At 36.3% G+C, this 27,666-nt stretch overlaps 2 protein-coding genes and 1 long non-coding RNA gene across 4 annotated transcripts in view; all 3 read left to right on the forward strand.

The window, feature by feature from the left end:
- LOC109850609 (histone-lysine N-methyltransferase SUVR3) overlaps nt 1-9,585 on the forward strand; it is a 9,831-nt gene extending 246 nt beyond the window's left edge. Inside the window, exons 1-2 of the mRNA XM_020420657.1 lie at nt 1-78; nt 9,056-9,585. The exon at nt 1-78 is cut by the window's left edge and continues 246 nt beyond it. Of these exons, the coding sequence (XP_020276246.1) occupies nt 1-78; nt 9,056-9,444 (467 nt within the window). The 3' untranslated portion in view covers nt 9,445-9,585. The remainder of the gene's footprint in view (nt 79-9,055) is intronic.
- LOC109849353 (ubiquitin-conjugating enzyme E2 2-like) lies at nt 12,828-18,034 on the forward strand. Of its 2 annotated transcripts, XM_020419176.1 has the most exons (6): nt 12,828-13,099; nt 13,198-13,223; nt 16,683-16,772; nt 17,154-17,242; nt 17,640-17,783; nt 17,872-18,034. In XM_020419176.1, the coding sequence occupies exons 1-5, from the start codon at nt 12,975-12,977 to the stop codon at nt 17,766-17,768; spliced, it is 459 nt and encodes a 152-aa protein (XP_020274765.1). In that variant the 5' UTR covers nt 12,828-12,974; the 3' UTR covers nt 17,769-17,783; nt 17,872-18,034. The 2 variants fall into 2 exon arrangements, with proteins under 2 accessions (XP_020274765.1, XP_020274764.1); XM_020419175.1 differs by having other exon boundaries at nt 17,640-17,931.
- LOC109849354 lies at nt 13,230-16,449 on the forward strand. Its single transcript, XR_002249076.1, has 2 exons — nt 13,230-14,710; nt 15,550-16,449. It is a non-coding gene; the product is annotated as an uncharacterized LOC109849354 (long non-coding RNA).

Here is a 27,666-nt window from a genome sequence, read left to right on the forward strand (position 1 = left end):
TCAGGGGTTCGAACAAGGGATGGGGGCTGCACGCGGCCGAGTTCGTGGCGAAAGGGGAGTTTGTCTGCGAGTATGCTGGTAATGGTTCCCTTTAGTTTCGTTTGTTTGTTGGAATGATTTGAGGAAGCTAAGAATAGAACGTAGTTGAAGGTGTGATCTTTTTGCGCCGTAGCGATTATTGGATATGAAAACTTATAGGATTATTGGCTATACCTTTATTCTTTGCGTCACACCAAGAGTCATAGGTCGTGACGAGGTAGGTTGAGGTGCTGGTTTGTGGGTCGAGGCCTTGAGAGTCATGTTGAAGTATCTGTTTTCCTTAATATTAATGGCCATGGGATTTGAACCTTGGTTGCTCTGATACCATGGTAAATGCCCCTTTCAGTGCATGAAAATGCTGGATTTTCGATGTAGTGGAGGGTCTTTTAACATTGAGTTAATTGTCACCATTTACAATAGAGGATTTCCATGAAAGAAAGTTGGGTGGGTGCTAAAAGATAATTTGGTTCTCTTGTTAACAAAAGAAAGCGAAAAAGGTTGATGTAAACTTGAGTTAGAAGTTGTCATTTTGACCTGTGTGAGCCTTGATAGAGCTGTTGAAGCCCGAAGGGGTACTTAGGTTGAGTATGTCCTATCTTTTGCATTAATTGGCACTAATTTGTGGCAATCTATGTGAAGTTGTCTTTTTTTTCCCCCGCGATCAAAGTATTTCATTTGTGAGAGTTCTCATTTTGGTTTATATTTCTCTACTTTTGCTATGCCCTTAGGTTGCTCAAGTTTTATACTATTATTTGATTGTGTTGTCCAAGTCCTTTTTTTAGGCTGAGATTTGAGTCTTTGCAATGTGGTGGTTTCTTTAATCTGATTTAGTTAACCTAATGATGATTGTTGAGGGGTGCACTTCTATATTCAAAGATAAAGATTCACATGAGATCTCCAAGAGTCAACCACAAGTTGAAAAGTTATGATGGTAATCTTGAAAAGAGATTGAAAAAAAGCAAGGTGACAAAGATAAAATCAGTGTTGTAATTTGTAAATAGCGGAGAATAGCGGCGCTATAGCGCCGATTTTCGTGTTCGCGGGGGTTCAGCGCGACGCTTAACCCTTTGGCGGCGTGCTTAAGCGGAGAAAGCCGCTTTTCGTTCGAATAGCGCGTAATTGCGTGTTTTAGCGCTTAATAGCGCTTAAAAACGCTAAACCCGCTAAACCTTCTTAACTTATTTCGCCCTGAACCCGACCCGAACCCGACCCGTACCTAAACACTTAAAGCATCTCCCACTCCCGAACCCTATTGTGCCCTAGCCGCCTCTCTCCCACTCCCGACTGCTTCTCTCCCACTCCGGACTTCCAGTGCCGTCGACGCTGCCTTCGAAGCTCCAGCGACTTCCAGCGACTTCCAGCGACTTCCGACGACGACAACTTCTAGTGACTTCCGACGACGACGACTTCCTGTCGAAGGTGATCCCGCTTCCCAACGTCAACAGCAAGATCCTGTCGAAGATGATCGAGTACTGCAAGAAGCACGTCGACGTTGCTTCCACTAAGACTGACGATAAGTCCGACGAGGAGGAGTTGAAGGCATGGGATGCCGATTTCGTCAAGGTCGATCAGCCTACGCTGTTCGATCTCATCCTGGTTTGTTTTCTGTCTTTTGCGCTTTGATTTCTCTTGGTTTAGGTATGATTTGTGATCTTTAGATTTGTTGCTTTGTTGCTTTCATTTCTGTGGTAGTTAGATGTTGTTTGGGTTAACTTGTGATGTTAGGGATTCATTAGTGTTTGGTTCGCGTTATCTGAAATTTTAGGGTTTCATAGCTATTGGTATTTATTACCTTCAATTTTAGGGTTTTATACATTGATTAGTACCATGATAAATTTCTTTTTGTATAACTATTATATGAAGTAATTGATTTATTTTATAGCTATCAAGTTGCTAGAGTAACGTGAGAATATGAATCTAGTTTTTAGACCACCTTTATCTTATAGCATGTTTATTTATTGTATGAATGAAGAAATAATACAAGAAATCTCACACTGTCGTATGTTTAATCCAGCTATTGTATGAATGAAGAAATATAGCATGTTTATTTAAATATATTTATATTTGACCGCTATTTGACCGTGCGCTATTTACCGCTATTTTGCCGCAATAGCCCGAAATAGCCTTAGCGGTACCTCGCCGCGACGCGATGCGATCTGCTATCAACAACCTTGGATAAAATTCATATTATTTTAACTTTCTATCTTTCAAGATTCACCGCTTATTCTTGAAATGATCTCATTTCACACACTATTATTAAATCCCCAGGTTTGATGCCTCCTTCAGTTGTTAAAAAAAAGAAGAAGAACAGATAACAGAATTAATCAATTACTAAATAATATTAAAGAACTCATTGACTACTGAATGACCTCAGGCAATCGGTGCACAAGCAATATGCCAAGAATGCATATCTTCTTAGTTTATATATTAAAAAGCAAATTTAAAATTAATTTGATGGTTAACTTTAATGTATCATAATTTGATATAAAAATTTCTAGTTGTATAATAAAGTACTTCACCAACCTCTCTTTGTATATAAAGGAGGGCTTGCAGGTGACGCCAAGGGGTGTTGTTGATAGGTGCATATAATACATAATTGAGAAATTCTCATATATGCTAAAAATAAAGAATGATCCTCAAGTTCAAAAATGGGATCAAGGAGGATTAATTGGCAAAACCTAACATACAATATTCATGTGTCCACTCTGAACCTTAGAAATTTGCTCCTTAAGCAACTCTGCAGCAAAGAACTTGGGCATGCCTACCAATAGATGCGTTCCCTCAAACCATTAATTCGCAAGAATGGCGGTGAGATCCTATTGCGTGCACTGCAACTTTTTTTCATACTCCAGAACTTTCTTATGAAGCAGAAATATGACATTAATTCAGACAAGTCGCCCAATAGATGAGTAGCATATACAATGGCATATGTTTGCAATAGAGCCTTCATATTCCGTATGTTAATTGTCTATCTTGGACTATATGAAATATAGCATTGTTTGATATATGCATCGTATAATTTGTGCTCCTTTTAGTTGGCTATCACGTTGAAAGGCTGCTTGATGAATGCCTTTAATCTCTAGACGTAAGAAGAAACCTTGTATTCTTTGAGATAATAAGTATACTGTTTCATCCTCTCACCGGCCATGTTCTTTTAATTTGTATTGGTTGAATCTCAAGATTTGGACACATGCGATCACAAACTATTGATCATTCTTAAGCTTTTAAGTAGGAATGCTATTTAAGGCTATTAGTTTTATATGAACTGATGTTTGCTGCAGTAAGAAAAAACATGCTAGTTGACCACGGAGTTTTTGGATCTGGAAAACAAAACACATGATGTCATGAAATTTGATATCATGGATAGATATGATTTTGGGTATATACTTCTGTCTATTTTCCCCTAGTTTAAGGGCATTTCTGTGGTTCTTTTCAAGTTTGAGAACATTTCTTTTCATTTTGTCCGAGTGGTAGGGCATTTTTAAAAATTTTTAAATATAAAAGCATCTGCAATTATTTTTTTCAAATGCATAGGCATTTCTGGATTCCTGAAAATGTGGCTCACCATGACCATAACAGAGGCTTTTCTTAATATATAGTATAGATGATTCTCTGTTTTTTAAACCCTGATTCAGTATTTTACACCTTTATCAACTACATTTGCAGTATTGGGGTTAATTTCACTCGCAACGAGAACACATGAGTATTTGCAAATGAGGGTAAATAGGCTCTATGTGCAATTAACTCTTAAAAAATAAAACACAGATTCTGGGTTTAAAATGAATTTAGTGTGCAATTAGGGTGTATGAAAGATTTGGAAGTTTTGTGGGCTTAAAAATAAATCAGAGTAAAATAATGGGTTTGGCTTCCTTAAATAAAATTTCGGCCTGCTGTATTGGAATGCTTTGAGGAAGCTGAAGATGTTGTTAAATATTTAAAGTTTTGCACAATAGAGACACTTCGCCTGTTTAGAACAACAAAGTGGATAAAACAGCTAGCGAATTAGTGTTTTTTCATTGAGTTGTGATTGCTGTCTTTTAAATAGAGGCTTTCCAAGAGGAATCATTTGTAGGGTTCTAAAAGAGGCCTTGATAATCTTTTTAGGGGAAAAAAAGGATGCTTGGTGTAAACTTGAGTTGGAAGTTGCCATCTTGAACTTCATGTTTCTTAGAACATGACTGGGTATTTTAGGTGGAGTATCAACCTACTTTTTGCATTACTAGGCAATCGTTTGTTGAAAACTAGGCTGGATTGTCTTTTGCTTCCTTAGAACTATTTCATCTGTGAGAATTCTGATCTTTCCTTTTTTTCCCCTTCTGCTACTTCTTGTCTTTAGGTCTCTAAAGTTCTCATTATTCTTTGAGTTTATGCTGTACAGTCCTCTTCCTGTGAACTGAATTTTTTTGCTTTTGCATCACTATAATTTCTTTAGTCCGTTTTAATTCAAGGTTGTGGTGAGGGGTGAGGAATGAGTCTTTATGTTCTAAGAGCCAAGAGAAATTTAGAAGTCTACAGACAGTAAAAAATTTATAATACTAAGAGAAGTCTTGAGAAGAGTAAATTTGAAAAAAGAAGCATGGATGCATAATAGCGTTCATTTTATTTTTCATTTGTAATGTTAGGGAATACATTAAACTTTTCAAGTGAATCTCATCTCGCACACCATGGTTACATTTTCATGTTTGCTGCCTCCTTCAGCTGTAGAAAAATAGATGCAAAATTCATCAATTGCTGAGGAATATAAAGAAACTCAGTAGGTACTGAATTACTTTAGGACCTAGAGAGCAAGCAATATTTCAAGCATGAATATCTTCTTATTACATATTAAAGCAAATAAAAAAAATTAGATTTGATGGCTAACTTTAAGGTATCATAATTTGATATAATGGGATTTGATGGCTGACTTTAATGTATCATAATTTGATATACACATTCCAGTAGTATAATAAAGCTTAAAATACCACATATCTAAAAATTATTAATCTTTTTTAAAGTACCTAATACAATACTACTTTTAACAAAATTATTAAGTAATATTAAAAAAAGTACTAACCATACCTCATTATTATGAGATTTGACAGTTGAAGCTAGTAAACTGTCATCCTTCACTACCTTCAGAAGAAGATAAACCATTTGACGACGGTTAACCTTTTTCTCCTACATTGAGTATATTGCTATAAATTATACATGGCAGAGCAAATATAATTGCCAGCAATGAAAAAAATTACGATATCTTTCTTACTCTTAAAGCCTTTAGACTCTTATTCAAGGAGCGTATCTTTTTATGTGGCAGAATGTTTGACAGTTTTGTTATCGGTACCGGAAAGGGGATGAAGGGCGAAGCAGCGTTTCTGGTTGCATCCTTTTCAATTAGAGCAGAATTGGAAGAGCCTTCTGCCTTCTTGTTTTGAACTTCATCAGCCATTGTATATTATCTTTCCATTGATAAAAAACAGAATAATAAGATATGAAAATAATATGTATGTAAGATAATGTAAAAGCAGTATTTAACAATGGAGTAAGAATAATGTTCACCAATTTTGCTACTTTTACATATTTCCATTTAGCATCTCTTGATTCATAAATGAACGTATATACATACAAATAAGATCTAGATTTTTGTTGTCTTTGTAATATTAGGAATTGTCAAGCGTCCAATCTGTGTGTTCTTTTGCTTTTCTTAACCTGACAACTATCTAAGAACTCAAACTTAGTAATTGTTTATGGATGAGACCGAGAATTGACAGTTTTGATCATTATAAGCATTACATATTTATGAAAGATGCTTTTTTTTTAAAGTTCAAGTCCAAAATAATGTGAGTGGTAACCCCAATTCAACACATCAATTGCTCTAAATTCGAACTAAAAAAATTCAGGTCTTGCATATGATTACTAAATTTGGATCAAACTACAAGTCGAAAAGCTATCACAAATTCAGTAAGACTTGCACCAAATGACATCAATGAACAAAGCAATTAAAGAAAAATACCTTGGGAGAGCTAAAGAGTCCCAACTTGTTCTTTGCCTTCCTTTTTCTTTATTTGCAGGTCACACAATGAGATCTTGTAGATAGGTATATATAACACAGAGTTGAGATATTGTCACATTTGCTAAAGATAAAGAATGATCCTCAAGTTCTAAAATGGGATCAAGGGGAATCAATGTGGCTTATTTTCATATACAATGTTCATGTATCCGCCCTGAACTTTGAAATTTGATCCGTAAGCAACTTCATGACGAAGAACGTGGACATGCCTACCAATTGATGCATTCTCTTCGACATTAATTCACGAGAATGATGGTAACATCCTACTGTGTGCACTGTAACTTTTTTCCCATACTCCGGAACTTTCTTCGCCAGCAGTAATACGACAATGATTTAGACATTTCGCTCGTAGCGTATACAATGGCATATGTTTGCAATAGAGCCTTCATATTCCATATGTTAAGCATCTATCTAGGAGTATGTGAAAATAGCCTTGTTTGATATGTGCGTCATATAATTTGTTCTCCTTTTAGTTGGCTATTGCATTGAAAGGGCTACTTAATGAATGTCTTTGATCACTAGACCTAAAGAAGAAACCTTGTATTCTTTGAGTTAATAGCTAGGTAGTTCCATCCTCTCACCTGCCATGTTCCTTCAAATTGTATTGGTTGAACTTTGAGCACATCCTCAAGGTTGTTGATAGCGGATCGCGTCGCGTCGCGGCGAGGTACCGCTAAGGCTATTTCGGGCTATTGCGGCAAAATAGCGGTAAATAGCGCACGGTCAAATAGCGGTCAAATATAAATATATTTAAATAAACATGCTATATTTCTTCATTCATACACTAGCTGGATTAAACATACGACAGTGTGAGATTTCTTGTATTATTTCTTCATTCATACAATAAATAAACATGCTATAAGATAAAGGTGGTCTAAAAACTAGATTCATATTCTCACATTACTCTAGCAACTTGATAGCTATAAGATAAATCAATTACTTCATATAATAGTTATACAAAAAGAAATTTATCATGGTACTAATCAATGTATAAAACCCTAAAATTGAAGGTAATAAATACCAATAGCTATGAAACCCTAAAATTTCAGATAACGCGAACCAAACACTAATGAATCCCTAACATCACAAGTTAACCCAAACAACATCTAACTACCACAGAAATGAAAGCAACACAGCAACAAATCTAAAGATCACAAATCATACCTAAACCAAGAGAAATCAAAGCGCAAAGGACAGAAAACAAACCAGGATGAGATCGAACAGCGTAGGCTGATCGACCTTGACGAAATCGGCATCCCATGCCTTCAACTCCTCCTCGCCGGACTTATCGTCAGTCTTAGCGGAAGCAACGTCGACGTGCTTCTTGCAGTACTCGATCACCTTCGACAGGATCTTGCTGTTGACGTTGGGGAGCGGGATCACCTTCGACAGGAAGTCGTCGTCGTCGGAAGTCGTTGGAAGTTGTCGTCGTCGGAAGTCGCTAGAAGTCGCTGGAGCTTGGAAGGCGGCGTCGACGGCACTGGAAGTCCGGAGTGGGAGAGAAGCAGTCGGGAGTGGGAGAGAGGCGGCTAGGGCACAATAGGGTTCGGGAGTGGGAGATGCTTTAAGTGTTTAGGTACGGGTCGGGTTCGGGTCGGGTTCGGGGCGAAATAAGTTAAGAGAGTTTAGCGTTTTTAAGCGCTAAAACACGCAATTACGCGCTATTCGAGCGCTATTCGAATGAAAAGCGGCACTTTCTCCGCTTAAGCACGCCGCCAAAGGGTTAAGCGTCGCGCTGAACCCCGCGAACGCGAAAATCGGCGCTATAGCGCCGCTATTCTCTGCTATTTACAACACTGCACATCCTATAACGAACTATTTGTGATCATTCTAAATATTTTTAGTAGGAATGCTATTCAAGGCTATAGTTTTCTACGAACTGCTGTTTGCTGCATTTAAAAAAAATCATGCTAGTTGGCCACAGATAGTTTTGGGATCTGGAAAATAAAAAAACGTGATATCCTGAAATTTGATAACATGAACCTGGGGACTATCTTTGATGTAATCAACTGTGTGGCTCAAATGCCATTAGAAACACAGATAGTTAGTGGTTTCCTGCAATATTGGCTGAGACACCACCTGGTTACACATTCAAAATGTTAACCTTGGTTGTTCTTCTCTTTTCCTGTTGTTAGATCTCATAAGGTTCTTGGCTCCTCCAATTTTAACATCAGTGCATTCCTTCTGATTGCCTTCCTCCAGTCTTGCTCTTCCAACTGAGGTTTCTCTCCCTTTGCTGCTCAAACACTTCTTTTTCCAATAAACATGTACCTCAGTGAGAACTGTGAGCAATTCCCTTAGTTTTCTTATAAGCCCCTTTTTATATGCTCTGATACCCATAACTTAAATTTTCTGTTAAGTTTCAGGTAACAGAGTTAATTTTTGTTACAATATGGGGTATCAGAGTTAAGTTTTGTTGAACTTTGGGATACTTTTCCGGAACAAAAACTTAGGGGTATAAATGTTAGAAAATGAGGTAAATTTGGGGGTTTTTTTGGCAAAAAATAAGGTTAATTACAGAAATTCCCCCTTAAACTTTTGGGGAGTTGCAACCTTTGACTTTTTTTATTCCACTAAAGCCCCCTGAACTTTAGGGTTTATTGCACATAACCCTCTTGAACTTATTTATTTCACCAAATCTTACTTAAAAATTTCTCATTTAATCTCCAACTTAGCACCATCGATTCTAACATCTCGTGTGGCAGGCATGTGCCAAAATGAAAATAATCCAAAAACTACTTATTTCCCTTTTAATAAAAGGGTATTTTCACGGACTAAGAAGGAATTTTTTATCTTCCTTTTTTGTCCCGCGCTTGTGCAGTGAAACATTACAGTTGATGGTGCTAATGTGGGGAAGTTTTTTTCTAATTAACCCAAAACATACTTTGAGGTGTTAAAGTTAAAATGAGGTAAACTTTGGGGGTATTTACATTCAAATAACCCTAAATTTTATGATTATATTGCACACAGGTGAATACCTGACCATGGAGGAAGCTAGAAGGCGACAAAAGGTCTACGACGAGCTTGCATCGAACAGCAAATTCTCCCCCGCTCTTCTAGTTGTGAGAGAACACCTTCCATCTGGCAAAGCATGCCTTAGGGTAAACATCGATGCAACTAAGATTGGTAATGTGGCTCGCTTTATTAATCACTCGTGCGATGGTGGCAATTTGTCATCCATTTTGGTGAGGAACTCGGGGTCATTGTTACCAAGGCTTTGCTTCTTTGCTGCTACTGATATCTTTGAAGGTCAAGAACTAACGTTTAGCTACGGAGATGCTAGGCTTAGGCCGAAAGGTCTGCCTTGTTTCTGTGGAACTGATGCTTGTTGTGGCGTGCTGCCTTCTGAAGATACTTGATATCTGTAGATTATAGAAGTTCATCTATAGAAAATCACATAGATAAGCAGAATTTGATGTGTCGCAACACGGATTTTAAAATTCGGCAATTGTACTGATACGATGTTCTCATCGCATTGATATTGTTTGCTGATTCCTCCCTAATGTTGGTCGCTTGGTCTCTTGCTCAGACCCGCGCATATTTGTATGAAAGCTACCTGGTTCAGATGCCACTACAAACCAAGACCATACAACCGCAACTTTTCACAGGTCAACATGAGATTTTTCTTCTTCTCATATGAAGCCTTCCATGCCAGTCTTTACTGTATTCTTCGCCTCAAATCCCTTTTAATGCGCCATACCTTAATTCGGTCCTAATTTGCTGGGATGTTTTGTCTATTTTCTGAAATTGTTCACCGGATTACAATCCCCTGTTCATCTTATTAAGAAAACATCAGCATGGAGAATCCGATCATGCAGTTTCCTTAATATTTTGTTATCTGAATTTTGGTGATATCTACCCAATCAGAAGGGGCAGAATACGAAGGGGTTCAATTACGGGCTGAAAGCAATAACAAGTTATTTTGATGTGCAAACACCTTTTGTTCATCCTCATCCTACGACAATCGCAAGAGTTTCACGATATCTCAAAGCTTCCATGCAGTGAGACTAGGTAAGAAATTCGAGGTGAAAGATCTTGGCTTGCTTCGATAATTTCTTGGAATAGAAATAGCTCGAGGAGCGGAGGGGATTGTCCTCTCTCAAAGGAAGTATGCACTGGATCTTCTCAAAGAAGGGATGTTAGGGTGCAAACCCGCAACTACACCGATCGGCCATAATTTCAAGCTGGGTGCTGAGGCTGGAGAACCAGTTGATCGTGACAGATACCAGAGGTTGGTGGGCAGGTTGATCTATTTGAGTCACACACGTCCCGATATCTCTTTTGCAGTGAGCGTGGTGAGCCGCTACATGCATGATCCGAGGAAGGGTCATATGGACGCAGTGTATCGAATTATGAGGTATTTGAAGAGTGCCCCTGGAAAAGGGCTGATATTCAGGAAGAATGAACATGTGAGCATTGAGGGTTACTGTGACTCTGATTGGGCTAGCTGTGCTGATGACAAGAGGTCCACCTCGGGATACTGCATCTTTATAGGAGGCAACTTGGTCTCGTGGAAGAGCAATAAACAGTCAGTGGTGGCGAGATCAACAGCTGAGGCAGAGTATAGAGCTATGGCCTTGGGAGTTACAGAGTTGTTGTGGCTGAGGAGTATGCTGGTGGAGCTGAAGCTGGATCAAGGAGCCAAGATGAAGCTGTGGTGTGATAACAAGTCAGCCATCAGTATCGCCAACAACCCAGTACAGCATGATAGAACCAAACACACCGAGATCGATAGGTTCTTCATCAAAGAGAAGTTGGACAATGGACTACTAGAGTTAAGTCATGTTCCAACTAAGGACCACGCAGCAGACTGTCTGACTAAGGGACTTAGCTCAGTAGATATGATTATAGGATGTGTCAAGATGGACTTAGTGGATATCTTTCGTCCATCTTGAAGAGGACTGTTGACATATTAATAATATGTAGGAGGTTATTTGTATGTTTGTGTTTATAGGGGCCTATATAAACCCAAGAGATTTCAGTAATAAAATAAGGCTTTTCAATTCAAGAGTTGCTATTGTGGCTAGAACCAAATCAAGTAGTGAGATACTTATATAGTTATAGTTAAATTTGTCTTATAATCTTTGAATTGCATCTCATCCGCTTTTGGGTCGGAATCTCAATCCAAATGCTTCTGTAAATCTTAACGTTTCTCTGAATCCTAAAATACAGTTTCATTTTATTTTATCAAATTACTTTGTGAAGTATTGAATTAAATATTCTCATTTGTTTCTTACGAATTCATTTATCTTTACTGTTTGAGTTCATGTAATACCATATTAATATTAACGGTAACCTAATGAATTTCAATATTTAAAGCAAAAATTATGAAAGAGTTTGTTTGGGGTCGCCGGAGAAATTACTAAAGAGTGAGTTCATTGTAGTATTTGATAATCAAATAAATCGAATACATGATCGAGCACATTTAAGTTGTTTAATAGACAGGACAAGTATAAATGTAATGTAGTGGCTTTAAATAACTAGGCTTAATTGCATAAAAATACCATAAAATTTTTTGTTTTGATAATTAAATACCAAAAGTTGCATTTTGGTAAAGAAAATACCATAAAGTTTCTAAAATTTACATGCTATTGCCATCGATCATGCAAACGTGAAAATTTTTACCTGAAAGTTTTCTGACGATACTCATGTACTAATTTTAGAGCTTTCTAACTATTAATATTCGTTAAAATTTTTATTAGAAAAATATCAACTCAATTTTAAAGTAGAATTAAGATAAATCGCAAAAAAAAATTTAGTTGATTTAATAGAAAATATAATAAATATTATTAGTGAAAAAGCTCGAAAATCAGGATGTAAGTATTATAGAGAAACACTTAGGTGAAAATTTTCATATTTGCATAATCTATGATAGCAATGTGCAAATTAATGAAATTCTACTATACCAAAATACAACTTATGTGTTTAATTGCCAAACTGAAAAACTTCATGGCAATTTTTTTGCAGTTTAGCCAAATAACTATGGAAGGGGCATCATCTAGTTGAGAGATTAATCTAGGGTTAATATTGTAAAGTGGTCTATAGATTCTAATAACAGCTGGAGACGACCAATCTGAGTGCACTCACGTGCCCAGATTCTCTCTCATCTCTGCCAGAAGAATCTGATCCCACGCCTTCCCCTTTTCCTTAGAATTTATACTTTTTTTTATTAATTTGCAAGGTGCGAATGTGCGATGTTTGGTGAATATTCGGTAAATATCAGAAAACCCTCATTAACTTTAGACGACTGTAAAAAATCCCTTAATTTTCAAAAGGATATAAAAAAAATACAGCTTAAATATAAGGATTATCACAATTTTTTAACTTTTAATTTGTAAGGCTGCAATCTATTCTTTACAAAATGCGAATCTTATCTGGGAGCGGTAAGTGATGGGAGTACATACTTGAGGATTGGTAGCTGCTGGTACACATTTCGACTAAATGGTTCTTTGCAATTCCTTTTATTGTGAAATTACTCTTGAATCATTAAAATTGCTATCAAGTCCCTCAATTTTTATTAATTTTGGAGGACCTAATAGTGATTTGGATTATTTGAAGGATTAATTTTGAGATTACTTATAAGAAATGGGGGAAGTAACAAAGAATTTTAGTGATTTGAGAGGCTAATTTCGAAACATTAAAGACTTAAGGGACTAGTTTAAACTAATACTAAATCAAGTGGCAAAAATGGTAAATACTCACACTTATCTTCTATATATAAGTACTTCACGATGCTCTCCTTTCTCACTAGTGGCCAAGCGGCCATTACCTCAACGAGCCGTTTTAGTTCTGTTTCCAAATTGGCAAAATCATCAAATTAAGGAGGCGAAAAATAGGGGGAGATACCGAATAAAAATCCGATCTTTTTGAATAACCCCCTTCGAGATCGATGTCGACGCCATCGAGGAAGAGGCTGATGAGGGATTTCAAGAGGGTACAGAACGATCCGCCGGCGGGAATCAGCGGGGCCCCTCAGGACAATAACATCATGTTATGGAACGCCGTGATCTTTGGGTAATTTCTTGTTAGATTTCGATTCTTTTCCCCCCTTGTTTTAGGGTTTCTGCAGTAGTTTGGGGATTTTCTAATTGGACTCGGTGTTTTATTTGCAGACCTGATGACACTCCTTGGGACGGAGGTGAGTTAATTTGATATATATATGTTTAAACTCGAATTAGAGATGAATTTTCCTCTTCTACGATCATTTTTTTCATACAAACTTGCATATTGTGATTTAGCTTAAAAGATGATTAGTTGATTTCACCTCATAGCTTATGCGAAAGTGGTTCTTTGGGGTTATTTTGTGAAGCATTTATTATAAGAAAAAAAATTTGTGTAGTTTAATTTTGTTTATGTTCGAAGGAATATGATTGTTGGTTTTTCTGGAAAACTATTGTCAACTATGATTCATGATGAAGCTGTATGTGTCCTTCATTAGAAAATAAGAATACAGTTCGATAGTTGTCTTTTGAGGTCACTGATTGTTTCATTAGCAGGATTTTTTTTTTCTGTCTCTTTGACTTTCTAATGTAGTATTTTATCTTATGTTTACTGAGATTGACTGGTTTAAGAATCTCATTTCTGTTACGAGCCGTGTTATTTGTTGAATCGTACTGCATGTCGTGTATTTCTAATGTAAACAAGTAGAAATACTTGTTATATAAGCTGGCTGTCTTGATCACATAGCTAGAATAGCACTTGTTTCCCACTATATCTTGCCAAAAGAGAGATTTCTAGAAACCAGTTGCTAAAACATTATATTGTGGAAATGTCATAAATCTAGCATAGCTTGATTCTTCTGTCGGCTCGCATGTTGAAGCAACAAGGAGAGAAATGAGCTATTATTACTTACAATAGCCTAGTCAGAGACTGCAATATCATGTCGTACGATATGGAGTTTCCCTGTTGCTAAAATATACAAGCAATTTGTACTTCTTTACACTTGCATATTTTGCCATAGAGGTAGTCATGTAAAACAATAAGGAATAATTTCTTCCTGTGGGTTTCCTGGAGCAATTATGTTATTATGTATGATGGAAAGTTTGAGAATAATGTTTGGTTTGGGCACTGAAACTGGAATGGTAGTAATCTATGTCCTACATTGCTTGCTTTTCCCTCACATTCACTCAATTCATTAAAATTTTGGCATCTACAGACTTTGGTTGGTCTTAAAGCTTATGGTACCTAGATACTTCTAATCTGAAGCGGTACCTGTACTGGACAACTTATTTGTACCCAAACTCCTTGGACACTCCTTGCATATATGTATACATTTATTCAGGCATGTACTCAATTATACAGTCCATGTTTTAAATAAAACACCTGTCATACATTTTTTGGACTTATATCCTACACTTTTGATCCACTTCTTGAAGCTCGTTGGACTCGTTGGTCATATGTTAGATTCCAAATTATGATTTTAAGGTTTGTCTGGATGTCTAGTTCAAAATCTAGTGATTTTTCCAATCTATAATCCATATAATAAAAGAAACATAAAAATGCTATAGAAATTTTAATTATCATCGTTGTTCTCATATAAATTATTAGTTCCAATAATAACATATGTGTATAATATATAGATATTTATATAGCCATGTCCTTGTACCTACCTTTTACAAATTTTCTGTGTTCTGCTATGATGCACGGATACGGATACGGGACACGGATACGATACGGTCACGGATACGAGATACAACAAAATCCAAAAAAATAGGATACAGGGATACGACAAGGATTTTTTTAAAATTATTATTATATATAGAAAATTTTATAAAATTCAACTAACAATCTAAAATATGAATCTATCACAAAATAACAATCTAAAATATATTATTTATAACTTTCTCCATCAGATTTATGATAATAATATGATGTTTGGCTGCTGCTCGAACTAAAAAACCGGAGGATATGATGATGACAGTGGTGGTGATTGTGCTGGACGGGGAGGAAGAATGGAGGGTGGACTTGAGGAGTCGGAGGAAGGAGGAGTCGGTCGACGGGATCGGGTCGGAACAACGGAGCGGTCGGCGGGATCGGGTCGAAACAACGAGCGGTCGACGGGACCGGGTCGGAACAATGGAGGTGATCGAATAGAACGTGAGTGAGCTGAGAGATTGAGAGAGAGGATTAGGGTTAGGGGTTTTTTTTCCTTTTGTTTGAGTCAGCTGAGGATCGAATCGAACGGGAGATTTGAGAAATAAGAATGAGTTTTTTAATCAAATGGTTTGGGTTGGATTTTAACAACCAAACCCGCAACCTGCAACCCGAATGAATCGGCCTTCGGCGAATCCGAGCCGTGTCTGAGCTCCTTTGACCTTGTCCAAGCCTAATTTGACCGTTGACCCGTGTCGGACGTACGGATTGACCGTGTCCGACGCGTGTCGTGCACGTGTCGTGACGAATCCGTGTCCGATTCGAGTCGGACACGGATTCTTGGACTCCGGGGGCGAATCCGTGCTTCAGAGGTGTCCTGTACCCATACCCGTAACCATGCAACATAGCTCAAAGCCATTGTTCAGACTTGCATAGGATTCTCCAGTGTCTATGCTAAATGTATCTTTTATACTCCAATTGCAGACTGTAGCAGTCAACTTGGATGTATTAGTCTTATAGAAAAAAATCAGGAATGGGTTAAGATTTTACTTTCAAGGCTCAAGAAAGTAGAGGAAACATTGGTTAAAGCCAAGATGTATGGAAGATAAACAGGAGACTATGGTTCCGTTGGAGAATTTTCGAAAAGGGGTATCATGATAAAAGCCTTCATTTTCTTCGAAGTTTAGTTATTTTTTATTAATAATAAGATATTATATGTGAATATCTAATCCAAATATCTTATTAAGTTTTTGTCGAGGTTGCTGACAGTTTTTTTTCTTGGCTTATTACCTTACCCACGAGATGGACCATTAAGATCTGTATGAACTGATGATATGGCTTGTGTGACGAAGTAATTGGCATGATATCAATTATCAAGATTGAACCATGGGTCTTTGAAGGTCTTAGAGTGAACAAAGAATCCAATCTATTTCTGAAATAAAAATTTTCAACTTTTGACTGCTTTCTGATATACTCGAATTAAATTCTTAGTGACAACTGCTACCGCTAACTCTTTAACTATTGTTCCAATCTCTGAGTCGTCCTTAACAGACAATTTCTGTTGCCTCCTTAGTTTATATCAACTAAAAACATTAATCTACCTCCAAACTCTTCAAGTAGTGTTATACCTAGATCACAAGGATCGACTATTAAATGCTGCAGCTATCAAATATATGACAGCGTAACGGTTTTACCTGAATATCATGGACCAATTCAACTTTTGATTAAAAAAAGCGCAATTACATGATTTGTATTTTTCTTTTTCTTCTTAATAAAAAAAAATTGAATACAACAGAACTCTTCTTCAGATGGATCTTTTAATTTCATTTTTTTCAGAATTTATGCTTAGCCATTGCAATGAATTTTCAGTTTTAGCTTTTTAGTCTCTTCCTTTGCTTCTTTGTGGAATACATTATACTGCTTGCTAGTGTAAGATGCATCTCATTTCATTCTTATAAACAGTCATCTTGCATAGTCTCATAACTTGGCTCTTTTCTTTTACTAGGTACGTTCAAATTGACTCTGCAGTTTACAGAGGACTATCCTAACAAGCCACCCACTGTTCGATTTGTCTCGCGAATGTTTCACCCAAATAGTAAGTTGTGGGATCACATGAGATCCAAGTGTTATTTGCCTTTCATTGCCCATATCGATTATAGCATCGGATTATTGGTAACCGTGAATTTCATCAGCATATACATTTAGGACACGGAGATCAAGTAGAACAGTGTGGATCTTACATTAGAAAAGGTAAAATAGTAGTTCTACATAATTATAGGATTGAATGCTCTCTGGCTATCAATTAATATGTGCATGTGTATATGTGTGTTTTTCAGTATGGATTCTCAAAGTTTCTTTAGCAAGTTTATTATCTTGTGTATACAGGTTCATAACTTCATATATTACGTATTAATTATTAGACAAGTTAGTGGGAGTTTTTCGGGGCATTGATGTTGTTGTACTGTGGTTTTGACAGTCTATGCAGATGGAAGCATTTGCTTGGACATTTTACAAAATCAATGGAGTCCTATTTATGACGTCGCTGCTATATTGACTTCCATTCAGGTACGTCCTCTCAGGGAGACAAAAGGTTAAATAAAGCGGTATCCAACAATTAGAAGCTATATTGTGGTTAGGCTTAGAACATAGGGATTTTTAACCAGTTTGAAGGTGAAAGCCTTTTTTTTGGAAGCATTTGCTTGGACATTTTACAAAATCAATGGAGTCCTATTTATGACGTCGCTGCTATATTGACTTCCATTCAGGTACGTCCTCTCAGGGAGACAAAAGGTTAAATAAAGCGGTATCCAACAATTAGAAGCTATATTGTGGTTAGGCTTAGAACATAGGGATTTTTAACCAGTTTGAAGGTGAAAGCCTTTTTTTATTTAAGGAAAACTATATTACATGTTCGCTAACTCACCAAGTGATTTACAATTTGCATTCCTCTTTGTTTTTCCAGTCCCTTCTCTGTGACCCAAACCCAAACTCCCCTGCAAACTCTGAGGCAGCAAGAATGTTCAGCGAAAACAAGCGCGAGTACAACCGGAGGGTTCGAGAAATAGTAGAACAGAGCTGGACAGCAGACTAAAGAAATCATGCCATGGTCGGTCTTCACGTCCTCCATCTAATGCCATGTAAATTTTCCTGTCAATTTCATTGTATGCACTTTAAACTTGCTGCTCTTGCTGTAGATGACTCTGCTGGCCATATATCTTTGTTGGTGTGAATAAAAAATCAAAGGTGTTTCCAAATGTTGTGTCCTGTTGATTTGGGCGTAAAAAGGTTGTCAACGGGAGTGAATTTATGCAAGTGCAATTTGACGTGCCACGTTGAGAAGCAGGATGTTTCTTGTTACTGGATATAATGTGCGAATTCTGTGGTTCAAGGTTTATCTTTTTGCGTAAGAAAAAATGGATCAATACTTGTCTAGCTTTTTGCATTTGCCAAACGCAAACTTCCCTGTATTAAATTCAGATTTCTAATTTTTCTCAAAAAAAAAAAAATTCAGATTTCTAACTTCTTTTTGATAATTCCGTCTCATTTACTCTTGGTTAGATGTAGTTTAGGTTTTACTCGTTATATTATGTCTCTAGTGTTATATTCAGTTATTTACCTTTCATTTGTTCATGTTTTTGCTTCACCTTTGTTATTGAAAAAAAAAGAAAAGCCCCTTTCAACTTGAAGTGCGAAACCTATATGAAATACTGAAAAAAGGAATTGCTCTCAATCAAATAGCTTATAGAATCAAGAATGCAAGCATTCATAGCCTCAGCATCGTCGAATCTGAAAACATCTCCACCGTTGTAAATTGTTTATTTTGTTTCCAAATAATAATAATAATAATAAGAAAAATTCCTTAAGGACCCAAAATATGGGATCAATAGGGGAGACAAGTGAGCTGTCCCCCTTCTATTGGATAATGAGTTAGCCATCATTAACCTATTGATCCCATATTTTGGGTGCTAATAGCAAAGCTCTAAGGCCGACGACGACGACCTCCGCACCCATTTGATTTATGATCTAGGAGATGAAGGCTTGGACGAGTATTACCCGTCTGAGCCGTTCTATGATCTATGGATGACGCCTCGTTTGCCATCAAAAAGTACTTGTTAATTTTATTTTCCTTTTTTTTGGAAACAAGCACCAAGGCCTCCAGCAATATTTATGATTGATTGTTGTAGTAGTGTTTGTGTTAGATATATGTGCCCTGCAGGTAATTATTGTATATTGTAACAGGACCTATATGTATATAACATCCTTGTTTCAAAATGATAGTATGCTATTTTGGTCAGATTTACCTGATGTTCTAAAAATACAGATAATATTCTTAGAATAAATACTAGACTATCAGACATTTCGGATAGTGATCGTAATGAAGAGATCTGATTAGTCGGTAACGTATATTCTAAAATGTTCCTAGTTGATGAAGTGTTGAGATAGGACATCATCACTTTGGTTTAGACTAGTGTATGCTTTATTTATCCTTTTGAAGGAGATGATCAATCTCTTAGATCATTGATGTGAGACATCAATATACAGTATACAGGTGACTCATTAGTGAATGAGTTGACTGAACGACTCGCCGAGAACATCTAGTTGGTAATATACTTAACTGTCAAATAGAAGTTCTCAAGTGATATAGTACATAGTAGTCTCTTGACTTGATGCATGAGTGCAATATCTTATATGTCAGTAAAGATGTATTTAGACTTTTACCTAACCACATTTCTTATTGAATTGTGCATAACGGTTCTTGTTGGGTACATCCCGAGACATAAGTAGATATTGAGATGCCAAGAAGGGATTCGTCTCTCCCAGTGTAGGGGTTGATGTCATAAGATTGTTTGATATAACTATAGCCTGGAAATCCTTGGCCAAGGTGAATAAGATAAACTGAGTGTCAGTTTGATCTTATAGGTTATGAGTTTAATATCAATAAACACTAATCAAGCTATTAGGGTTTGACAGTTTGCCATACCCTAGGCTCAATAGTTTGACATGGTTTGACGAAGAGACCGGACTGTACGGTATTATCATTGAGTGGTCCTGATAAAATTAGATAAGCATCTTGCAGACCTTTATCACAACTTATACCCAGGTGGTCTTCATGTGTAGCTAGCACCTTTGTTGTACTTATGGATATGATCCACCACCGAGTTTTTTAAGTTGGGCCCTAGAGTCACACCAAGCGCGTACTTGAATCCTATGAAACACAATTTATGGAGTGATGAGTATGATTGATACGCATATATGATTTTTTTCGGATACACATAAACGATTATGTATATCGGTAAAATCGGAATGCTATGTGCTTAGGAAATGAATTTCAGTATTTTTCACATAAAGTTAAATTTTTGGTCAACAGTTGACTTTTTGGTCAACAGTTGACTTTTGGTCAACTCTTGATTTATTTGGTCATATAGTGACTAATTAGTTAAAGATTAGAATAATACTATATACCGTATTTATGAAATACTGTATTAGTAATATTGATTTGATATTTTTATTTATGAAATACACATACCATGTATAGTTTATTAGCACATGGTTTTAAAATGTAATGATTCATAAGATGATTCATTGCATGACTCACTAGATTAATCATTGATATTTGATGATTCATTGCATGACTCATAGGATGAGTCATTCATGTTATGAACACATTTCACTCTATAAATATGAGCTCTCTCTCTTCATGAAAGGCTAATGAAAATTAAATTTCCATAAGAGAAATAAAGAGAGCTATACCTCTTACTAAACTTTAGCAATCTTTGAGTAAGAGGAAGTAGTAGGATTTTAACAACCCCGGGATGGATATCTTGCCTCGCATCTCAAGCAGCATCCAATAGCTTTCGGGTTTACTTGAAGAGTTGGAGATCCACTACGAGGAGCTTTCTGCATCAAAGAGAGCAAGCTAAAGGTTGTTCGATTCACTATCGAATCACGCTACAAAAGTATGACTTTCAAACCTTGTATGCTCACTTAATAATAAGGATCATGTTAGATTTAATTAGATGATCCATATGAATATTTCATGCTCTCTACATGCTTTGTATTTTTTTGTACATACATGTCTTCCGCTGTGTATTATGCATGTAGACATAGCACGATTTCCTTCATGGTATCAAAGCCATAGTTCCATCTAATTGAATCTTAACATGTACATCTAATTCATGGAGGACCTTGTTCTTGCTTCTAATTTCTAGTTTAGATGAAACTAGTTAATTAATTCAAGTTATTTTGTAAAATAATTAATTACAACTAGTGTAGTTGTATGTTAGAAGCTTGTTAGTCATATTTGAGTTTGGATAATCCTTATGCTATCTAGTTTCCAATATGTTGCATAACTAGATAGATGCATATTTCTTAATGTTGATTAAGTTATATGATTTAACATCTTACGTGGATGTTTTGTTTATGGATGGTAGTGGACAACTATTCTCTTGCATGTTTTGTATTGATGTAATAAAGTTAGAAATGTAATAATTATTTACGACATCTTCCCTCCCCGAGCATGGGCTACGCCTACGGGTTTAGGCACTTGCTCATCGATCATGGGCTACGCCTACGGGTATAGACCATTGTTCGGGTGTGGGGGGGTATGGTTGCTTAGTTTAGTTATTTTATTTATAACTTTTGCTTTATATTTAATGCAATATTATTACCCATCCTACGAGATGGTTTTTCCATTATAAATGGAGCTTGCACGTCCTATGTTTATATGATTGTAATAATACATAGTTTGCAAGGGAGAAAGCACCGCAAGGAGTTGCATATGGCTTGCTAAAATATAATTAGTGTAGTTACATTTTATTTTCTTTAGTTGTCCACTACCATTCTATATAAGTTTTACATTACATATGTTGATATGTTGGTTGTGCCCCAAATTGTAGATGTCAATACAATTAGGTGCTATTTTTTTACAAAGTTTATATCTCTATCTCACTAGAGAATAGTTTTTATTATAAAAACTTGTTTTTTAAACTTTGTGAGACATGGCAATAAGAGTTTATTGACCATAGAGTGGTGAGATCGACATTAACATCGCGTTAGTGTGAAAAATAAATAAATCTTAAAAAGTTAAAAGAGATGTATTTAGAACCAACTTTTAGATAGTGTCTAAGGAAAGTGATTATGAGGTATAGCTAATGGGGTGATACCCAACTTAAGATTAGGGGTGATGCCCAATCTTTCGTGCTATAGTCTTAAAGAGAAGTTGTTACTTAATTAAGGTCCGATAAATATTCCCGGTGAATAGCTCGGAACCCTCCCACCAATCTCGCGATTTCCTGGCTAGTTTAATTGTTGCAAGTATAAATATAGAGCATCTTTAAACTATGTCAAGTTCTATTACGGTAAAAGATTTGAGAAATCGTCCGTAGCCCTCCATCATTTTAGTTAAATACTATTAAGTTTATAAATACTATGTTTGTTGGCATACGTCAAGGCATAACTATTCTATGGCTAAATAGTATTCATCTGTATATAAGATATAAGGATAGCTTAAGTTGGTTATGCAACTTTGTTGGCATACGTCAAGAGTTTGCATAAGTTAAATTTAAGCCAGTCAAGAAATGATGGGTACAAACTTGACTAGCATTTTATGATTTGTTGGCATACGTCAAGGTCATAAAAGACTAGGGGTAAAATCATATCAAGAATTACAAGAGTGTAAAAGACAAAAGTTGTCTACCAATTATTGAATGTGTTAATTTGTTGACATACGCCAAGGTTGATGCATTCAATGATAATTGGATCTTGATCCCACTTGAAAACAATGAGTTGTTTTCCGATCACCTATTATAAGGTTTTGAGGGACTCGAAAAATAGTGGGAGGCATAACTTAGATAAAAATAAACCAAATCTATTTTATGTATTGAACATCTGCTAAAATACCTTTTCTCTCTCTTTCAGGCCATTATGTCTGGTTTAAAACTCATATTGGAACAGAACAAGTTAACCGGTCCTAATTATAAAGATTGGTTGAGGAATGTTAAAATTACCCTAACTTATAACAAAATAGCATATGTCCTCACTGCGTCCGAACCTGTTCTAGGCCTAGAACCCACTATAGCGGAAACTGAAATCCGCAATACATAGGATAAAGATTGTTCACTTGCTCAATGCCTCACCATTGCCTCTATGGATTTGGTCCATCAGAGGCAACATGAGAATATGGATATCAGATCCATATTTCATAATATAGAAGAATTGTATGGCGAGCAACTGCGACAAATGAAGTATGCGGCGTCTAGGAATCTGTTCTAGACGAAAATGACTGTGGGATCTTCTGTTGGGGATCATGTCCTAAAAATGATCGCATATGTCAATGAGCTTGAACTTTTGAACGTAGGTCTAGATGCAGATAGATATACAGATATCATTCTGCAGTCCTTGACACCAGCATACTCCCGATTCATATCACAGTTTTTTATGATGGATCTGGAGCCCACCCTTCCTGCCTTGCTTAATTTGTTAAGATAAGAAGAAAGTTCTTTGAAAAAGGGACAAACACCAGCCTTGGCTATAGGGCAATCTTCTTCCTCTTCTGGCAAATTGGTTGCTAAGAAAAAAGGAATGAAGAAAACTACTAAACTAAGGAAAGGTGTTAAGAAGGCTGTTAAGAAGGATAAAGGAAAGGCAAAAATGATGATAGCAGAATGCTTCCATTGTCATAAGTCAGGACATTGGAAAAGGAACTGTCCAGAATACCTAGCCTCACTCACCAAGAATAAGCAAGTTGTTGCTTCATCTACAGGTGTGTTTGTTACTCAGAATTGTTTTTCTATAAATCATACATCCTGGGTATTAGATACCGGATCAGGATCTCACATCTGTAATTTGTTACAGGGACTTAAAAGTTATAGAAAACTTGGAGCTGGAGAGATGACTATGCAAGTTGGTAATGGTGCAATAGTTGCAGCACTTGCAGTAGGGGATTTTCATCTAGCTTTACCAAATGGAAACGTTTTGATTTTAAATAGCTGCTATTTTGTACCAACTATGATGTGTAATATAATATCCATATCTTTATTAGATAAAGATGGATATGTATTTAAGTTGGAGAACAATGTTATGAATATCATATTTAATCAAAAGTTGATTGCTTATGGAACATTGTGCAATGGCATCTATATTCTTAATCAAAATACAATTCTGAACACTTATCACACTAATAAAAGAAAGCACTCAGTTATGAATGACGCTTTCTTATGGCATTGCAGACTTGGTCACATTAATAAAGAAAGACTTGGCGAGCTTCATAAGCATGGATATTTAGATCCATTTGACTTTGAGTCTTATGAGACTTGCAAGTCTTGTCTTAAAGGTAAAATGACCAAGACTCCATTTACAGGAACTGGAGTAAGAGTTACAGAACTCTTAGGACTGATACATAGTGATGTATGTGGTCCTATGTCTACAATGGCCAGAGGTGGCTACTCCTACTTTATTACTTTTACTGATGATTTTTCAAGGTTTGGACATGTGTTTTTGATGAAACACAAATCTGAAGCACTTAAAAAAATTTATCGAGTACAAAAATGAAGTAGAGAACCAAACGGGCAAGAAAGTTAAAATTCTTCGATCGGATCGAGGAGGTGAATACTTGAGCTCGGAATTCTTAGGTATTTTAAAAGAGAATGAGATTCTCTCTCAGGTTACTCCACCCTTTACACCACAGCTTAACGGCGTGTCAGAAAGAAGGAATCATACCCTATTAGATATGGTACGTTCCATGATGAGTAACACTGAGTTACCTTTTTCATTCTGGGGGTATGCATTAGAAACAGCAACACACTTACTGAATAGGGTTCCAACTAAAGCAGTACCTAAATCTCCATATGAGATATGGAGTGGGAAGAAACCATATCTTAATTATATTAAGATTTGAGGATGTCATGCTTATGTAAAGAAGCAAGATCCCAAAAAGTTAGAGGCACGCTCAGTATTATGCAAATTTGTAGGATATCCAAGGAATTCCATTGGATATCAATTCTACCACATCGATGAACAAAAGATAATTGTTTCTCGGCATGCCACCTTCTTAGAGAAGGAATTTCTTGAAAAAGAAATTAGTGGGAGCATGGTAGAACTGGAAGAAATTTCAGAGATACAAAATATTACTGATAAATTAGTGGAACCAGCAAATTCAGTTATACCAAAAGAACCTCAACCACTCCACAGATATCCAAGGCGATCTCATGCACCTAAGACACAATATAATTTTTCAGTTGAAGATGGCATGTTAGATCACGTCATAGATGATGACGAACCTTTAAGTTATCAGCAAGCCTCTCAAAGTAGGGACTCTGTTGCTTGGCATGATGCAATGAAATCTGAAATGGACTCTATGTACACCAACAAAGTATGTATATTAGACAATGCTCCTAAAGGGGTGATACCCATAGGTTACAAATGGTTGTTTAAGAAAAAGTTGGGTGTAGATGAAAAAGTAGAGACTTTTAAAGCTAGACTGGTAGCTAAAGGCTTTCGTCAAAGACCTGGTTTGGACTACAACGAAACTTTTTCTCTAGTGGCTATGCTCAAGTCTATTCGGATCCTACTTGCTATAGCTGCTCACTATGACTATGAGATCTGGCAAATGGACATCAAAACTGTATTTCTAAATGGTGATTTAGAAGAGTGCATATATATGATGCAACCAGAGGGTTTTGTAGTCAGTGGGAGTAGTGGAAAAGCATGTAGATTGCTTAAATCCATTTATGGACTGAAGCAAGCACCACGGAGATGGAACATCTGTTTTGATGATGCTATCAAAGAGTTTGGTTTCATCAAAAATCCAGATGAACCATGTGTGTATAAAAGGATAATTGAGAGTATTATATCGTTTCTTATTTTATATGTAGACAATATATTCTTAATCGGTAATGACATACCGTCATTACAAGCGGTTAAAATTTAGCTATCAAAAATATTCTCCATGAAAGATTTAGGTGAAGCATCCTGTGTACTGGGTTTTCAGATCTATAGAGATAGATCTAAAAGGATGTTAGGATTATCGCAATCTAGATACATTGGCAAAGTGCTAAAACAGTTTAGCATGGAAAATTCCAAGAAAGGTTTTGTACCTGTTGTTGACCTTCTTGTTTTGATGATGTTTAACAAACAATTTACATCTAATATTGTTTGTCTAGTATTTGTGTTTTATTATTTATTGTAGACAAACAATATGTTGGAGGATGGATGGAATAGATCTTCACGATCATATTCAATGGAGGTTGGTGGATAGTGGTGAAGCCTTGCTATCAAGTTAAAGATCCAATTACAAGCTTCATCCAAGTTTACTAAGTTGAGCTACAATGAAGGTCAAGATCAAGCTTGGGTAACATTAGTTTAGGTTTATATTATGTGTGTTAAGTACTTTAAGCTCAATATTAAGTTTTGGTTTCTATGCATATATATAGTTATATATATACATACATGTGTTTTGGGTTTTTATGTTTATGAAATTACATATTTCATACTCTATTGTGTTTTAGTATTTATTGCATAGAATATGCAATTTTATGAAAACATTGTATTATCAGTTATGGACTTAATAACAATTATATGCATCTTCTATTAAGTCTACAAAATCATTTTGTATTGTTTCAAAACATGGTTTAGCCAAAATGTCAAAATTCACATGTTTACATTTTTATGTTTTGGACTATTTTGTAAAATGATGATATTTTTTATTTGGGAAGTCCTTTTTGGAATCCAGTCATTGTAGCATGTTTATTATCATGTCTACAATCATTCTCTAAAGTTTTACATTTTTTAGAATTTATTTGATATTTTTAAACAATGTTTTAAAATCAGCCAGTTCAGTTTTTAAAAATCTGTTTTAACATATATAGTTCGCGGTTGAACCGCCCGAGTCGACCGCCCATGAGTTCAAGACTCATTTAGTGCTTCATGGCTCGGGCGGTCGACCGTGGCGGTCGACCGTACTATTCAGAGCTTTCGCGGGTCAGACCGCGCGGTCGACCGCACTTGTCAAGAAGCCATTATTTTGCTTTTGTTTGCTTGCGGTCGACCGTCGCGGTCGACCGCCGCTCTGTCTTTTCAGTTCCAACGGCTATTTTTTTAGCTGTTTTCTGATAGTTTTTTGGTCTTTTCTATTGGGTTTTGCTGATGTTTTGAGATGCTATAAATACACCATTGCTCTCCTCTTTCAAAAACAATCAAGAGAGTTTCTTAACCAAGTTTAAAAGAGTTTTAACAAGGGTTTTAGTTTGGTTTAAGAGTGTTTAAGAAGCTTTTAAGCATTTGGAAGTTTGAGTTTGTGAAATCAATTTCACAAGAGCTTGAGGAGATCATCTATTGGTGTTTGGGCATCCAACTATTCTCCTTCCACTCTTGATCTATTGAGAAGTTTTCTAAACTCTATTTCTAGCTTTACATCTATTTATTTGATTATCATTTTAAGAGAAGTGTGTGGCGAGAGTCGGGGATCGTCCCAAGAGGAGTGGCGTCGGTTGACGAACCAAGGGAGAGGTTGTAACCGAGCACTTGAGGGAGACACGTCTAGTTCAACACTTGAGAGGGTGTAGAGTGTGATTGTAAGAGTGTTGATTGTAGAGTTTTCGGTAAACTAGAAAACCGTAGTGTGAGGTGTAAACGTTATTCGGGTGAACGTAGAAAACCCAGTTGTGATAGTGGATTTCTCCCTGGGAGTGGGGAGCGGAGACGTAGGACGGAAGGTCCGAACTCCGTGATCATATTGTGTGTTTGCATTGTTTATTTTGCACTATCACATTTGTAGTTTGATTATATCACCTTTGTGTTAGTTTATATATCCTTGCACATATATTGCTTATATCTCATTGCTAGGATATTTCTTGTTGTTCATATTGTTTATCCTAGCTCATATATCTTGTTGTATTTCATACTTGCTAGGATAACTTGTTATTAGTTTTAATTGGTATAAAATCGGATTAGATTAGCATAATACCCTAATCACCCCCCTCTAGGGTCTAACA

Source organism: Asparagus officinalis, chromosome 7, assembly GCF_001876935.1.
Source record: "Asparagus officinalis chromosome 7, Aspof.V1, whole genome shotgun sequence".
NCBI lineage: Eukaryota > Viridiplantae > Streptophyta > Magnoliopsida > Asparagales > Asparagaceae > Asparagus > Asparagus officinalis.

Coding starts and splice junctions, on each gene's coding strand:
- LOC109849353 (XM_020419176.1), top strand. CDS start 12,975: ATGTCGACGCCATCGAGGAAGAGGCTGATGAGGGATTTCAAGAGGGTA. Junction 16,773..17,153: donor GCGAATGTTTCACCCAAATA/GTAAGTTGTGGG, acceptor TGGTTTTGACAG/TCTATGCAGATGGAAGCATT. Junction 17,243..17,639: donor CTATATTGACTTCCATTCAG/GTACGTCCTCTC, acceptor TTGTTTTTCCAG/TCCCTTCTCTGTGACCCAAA.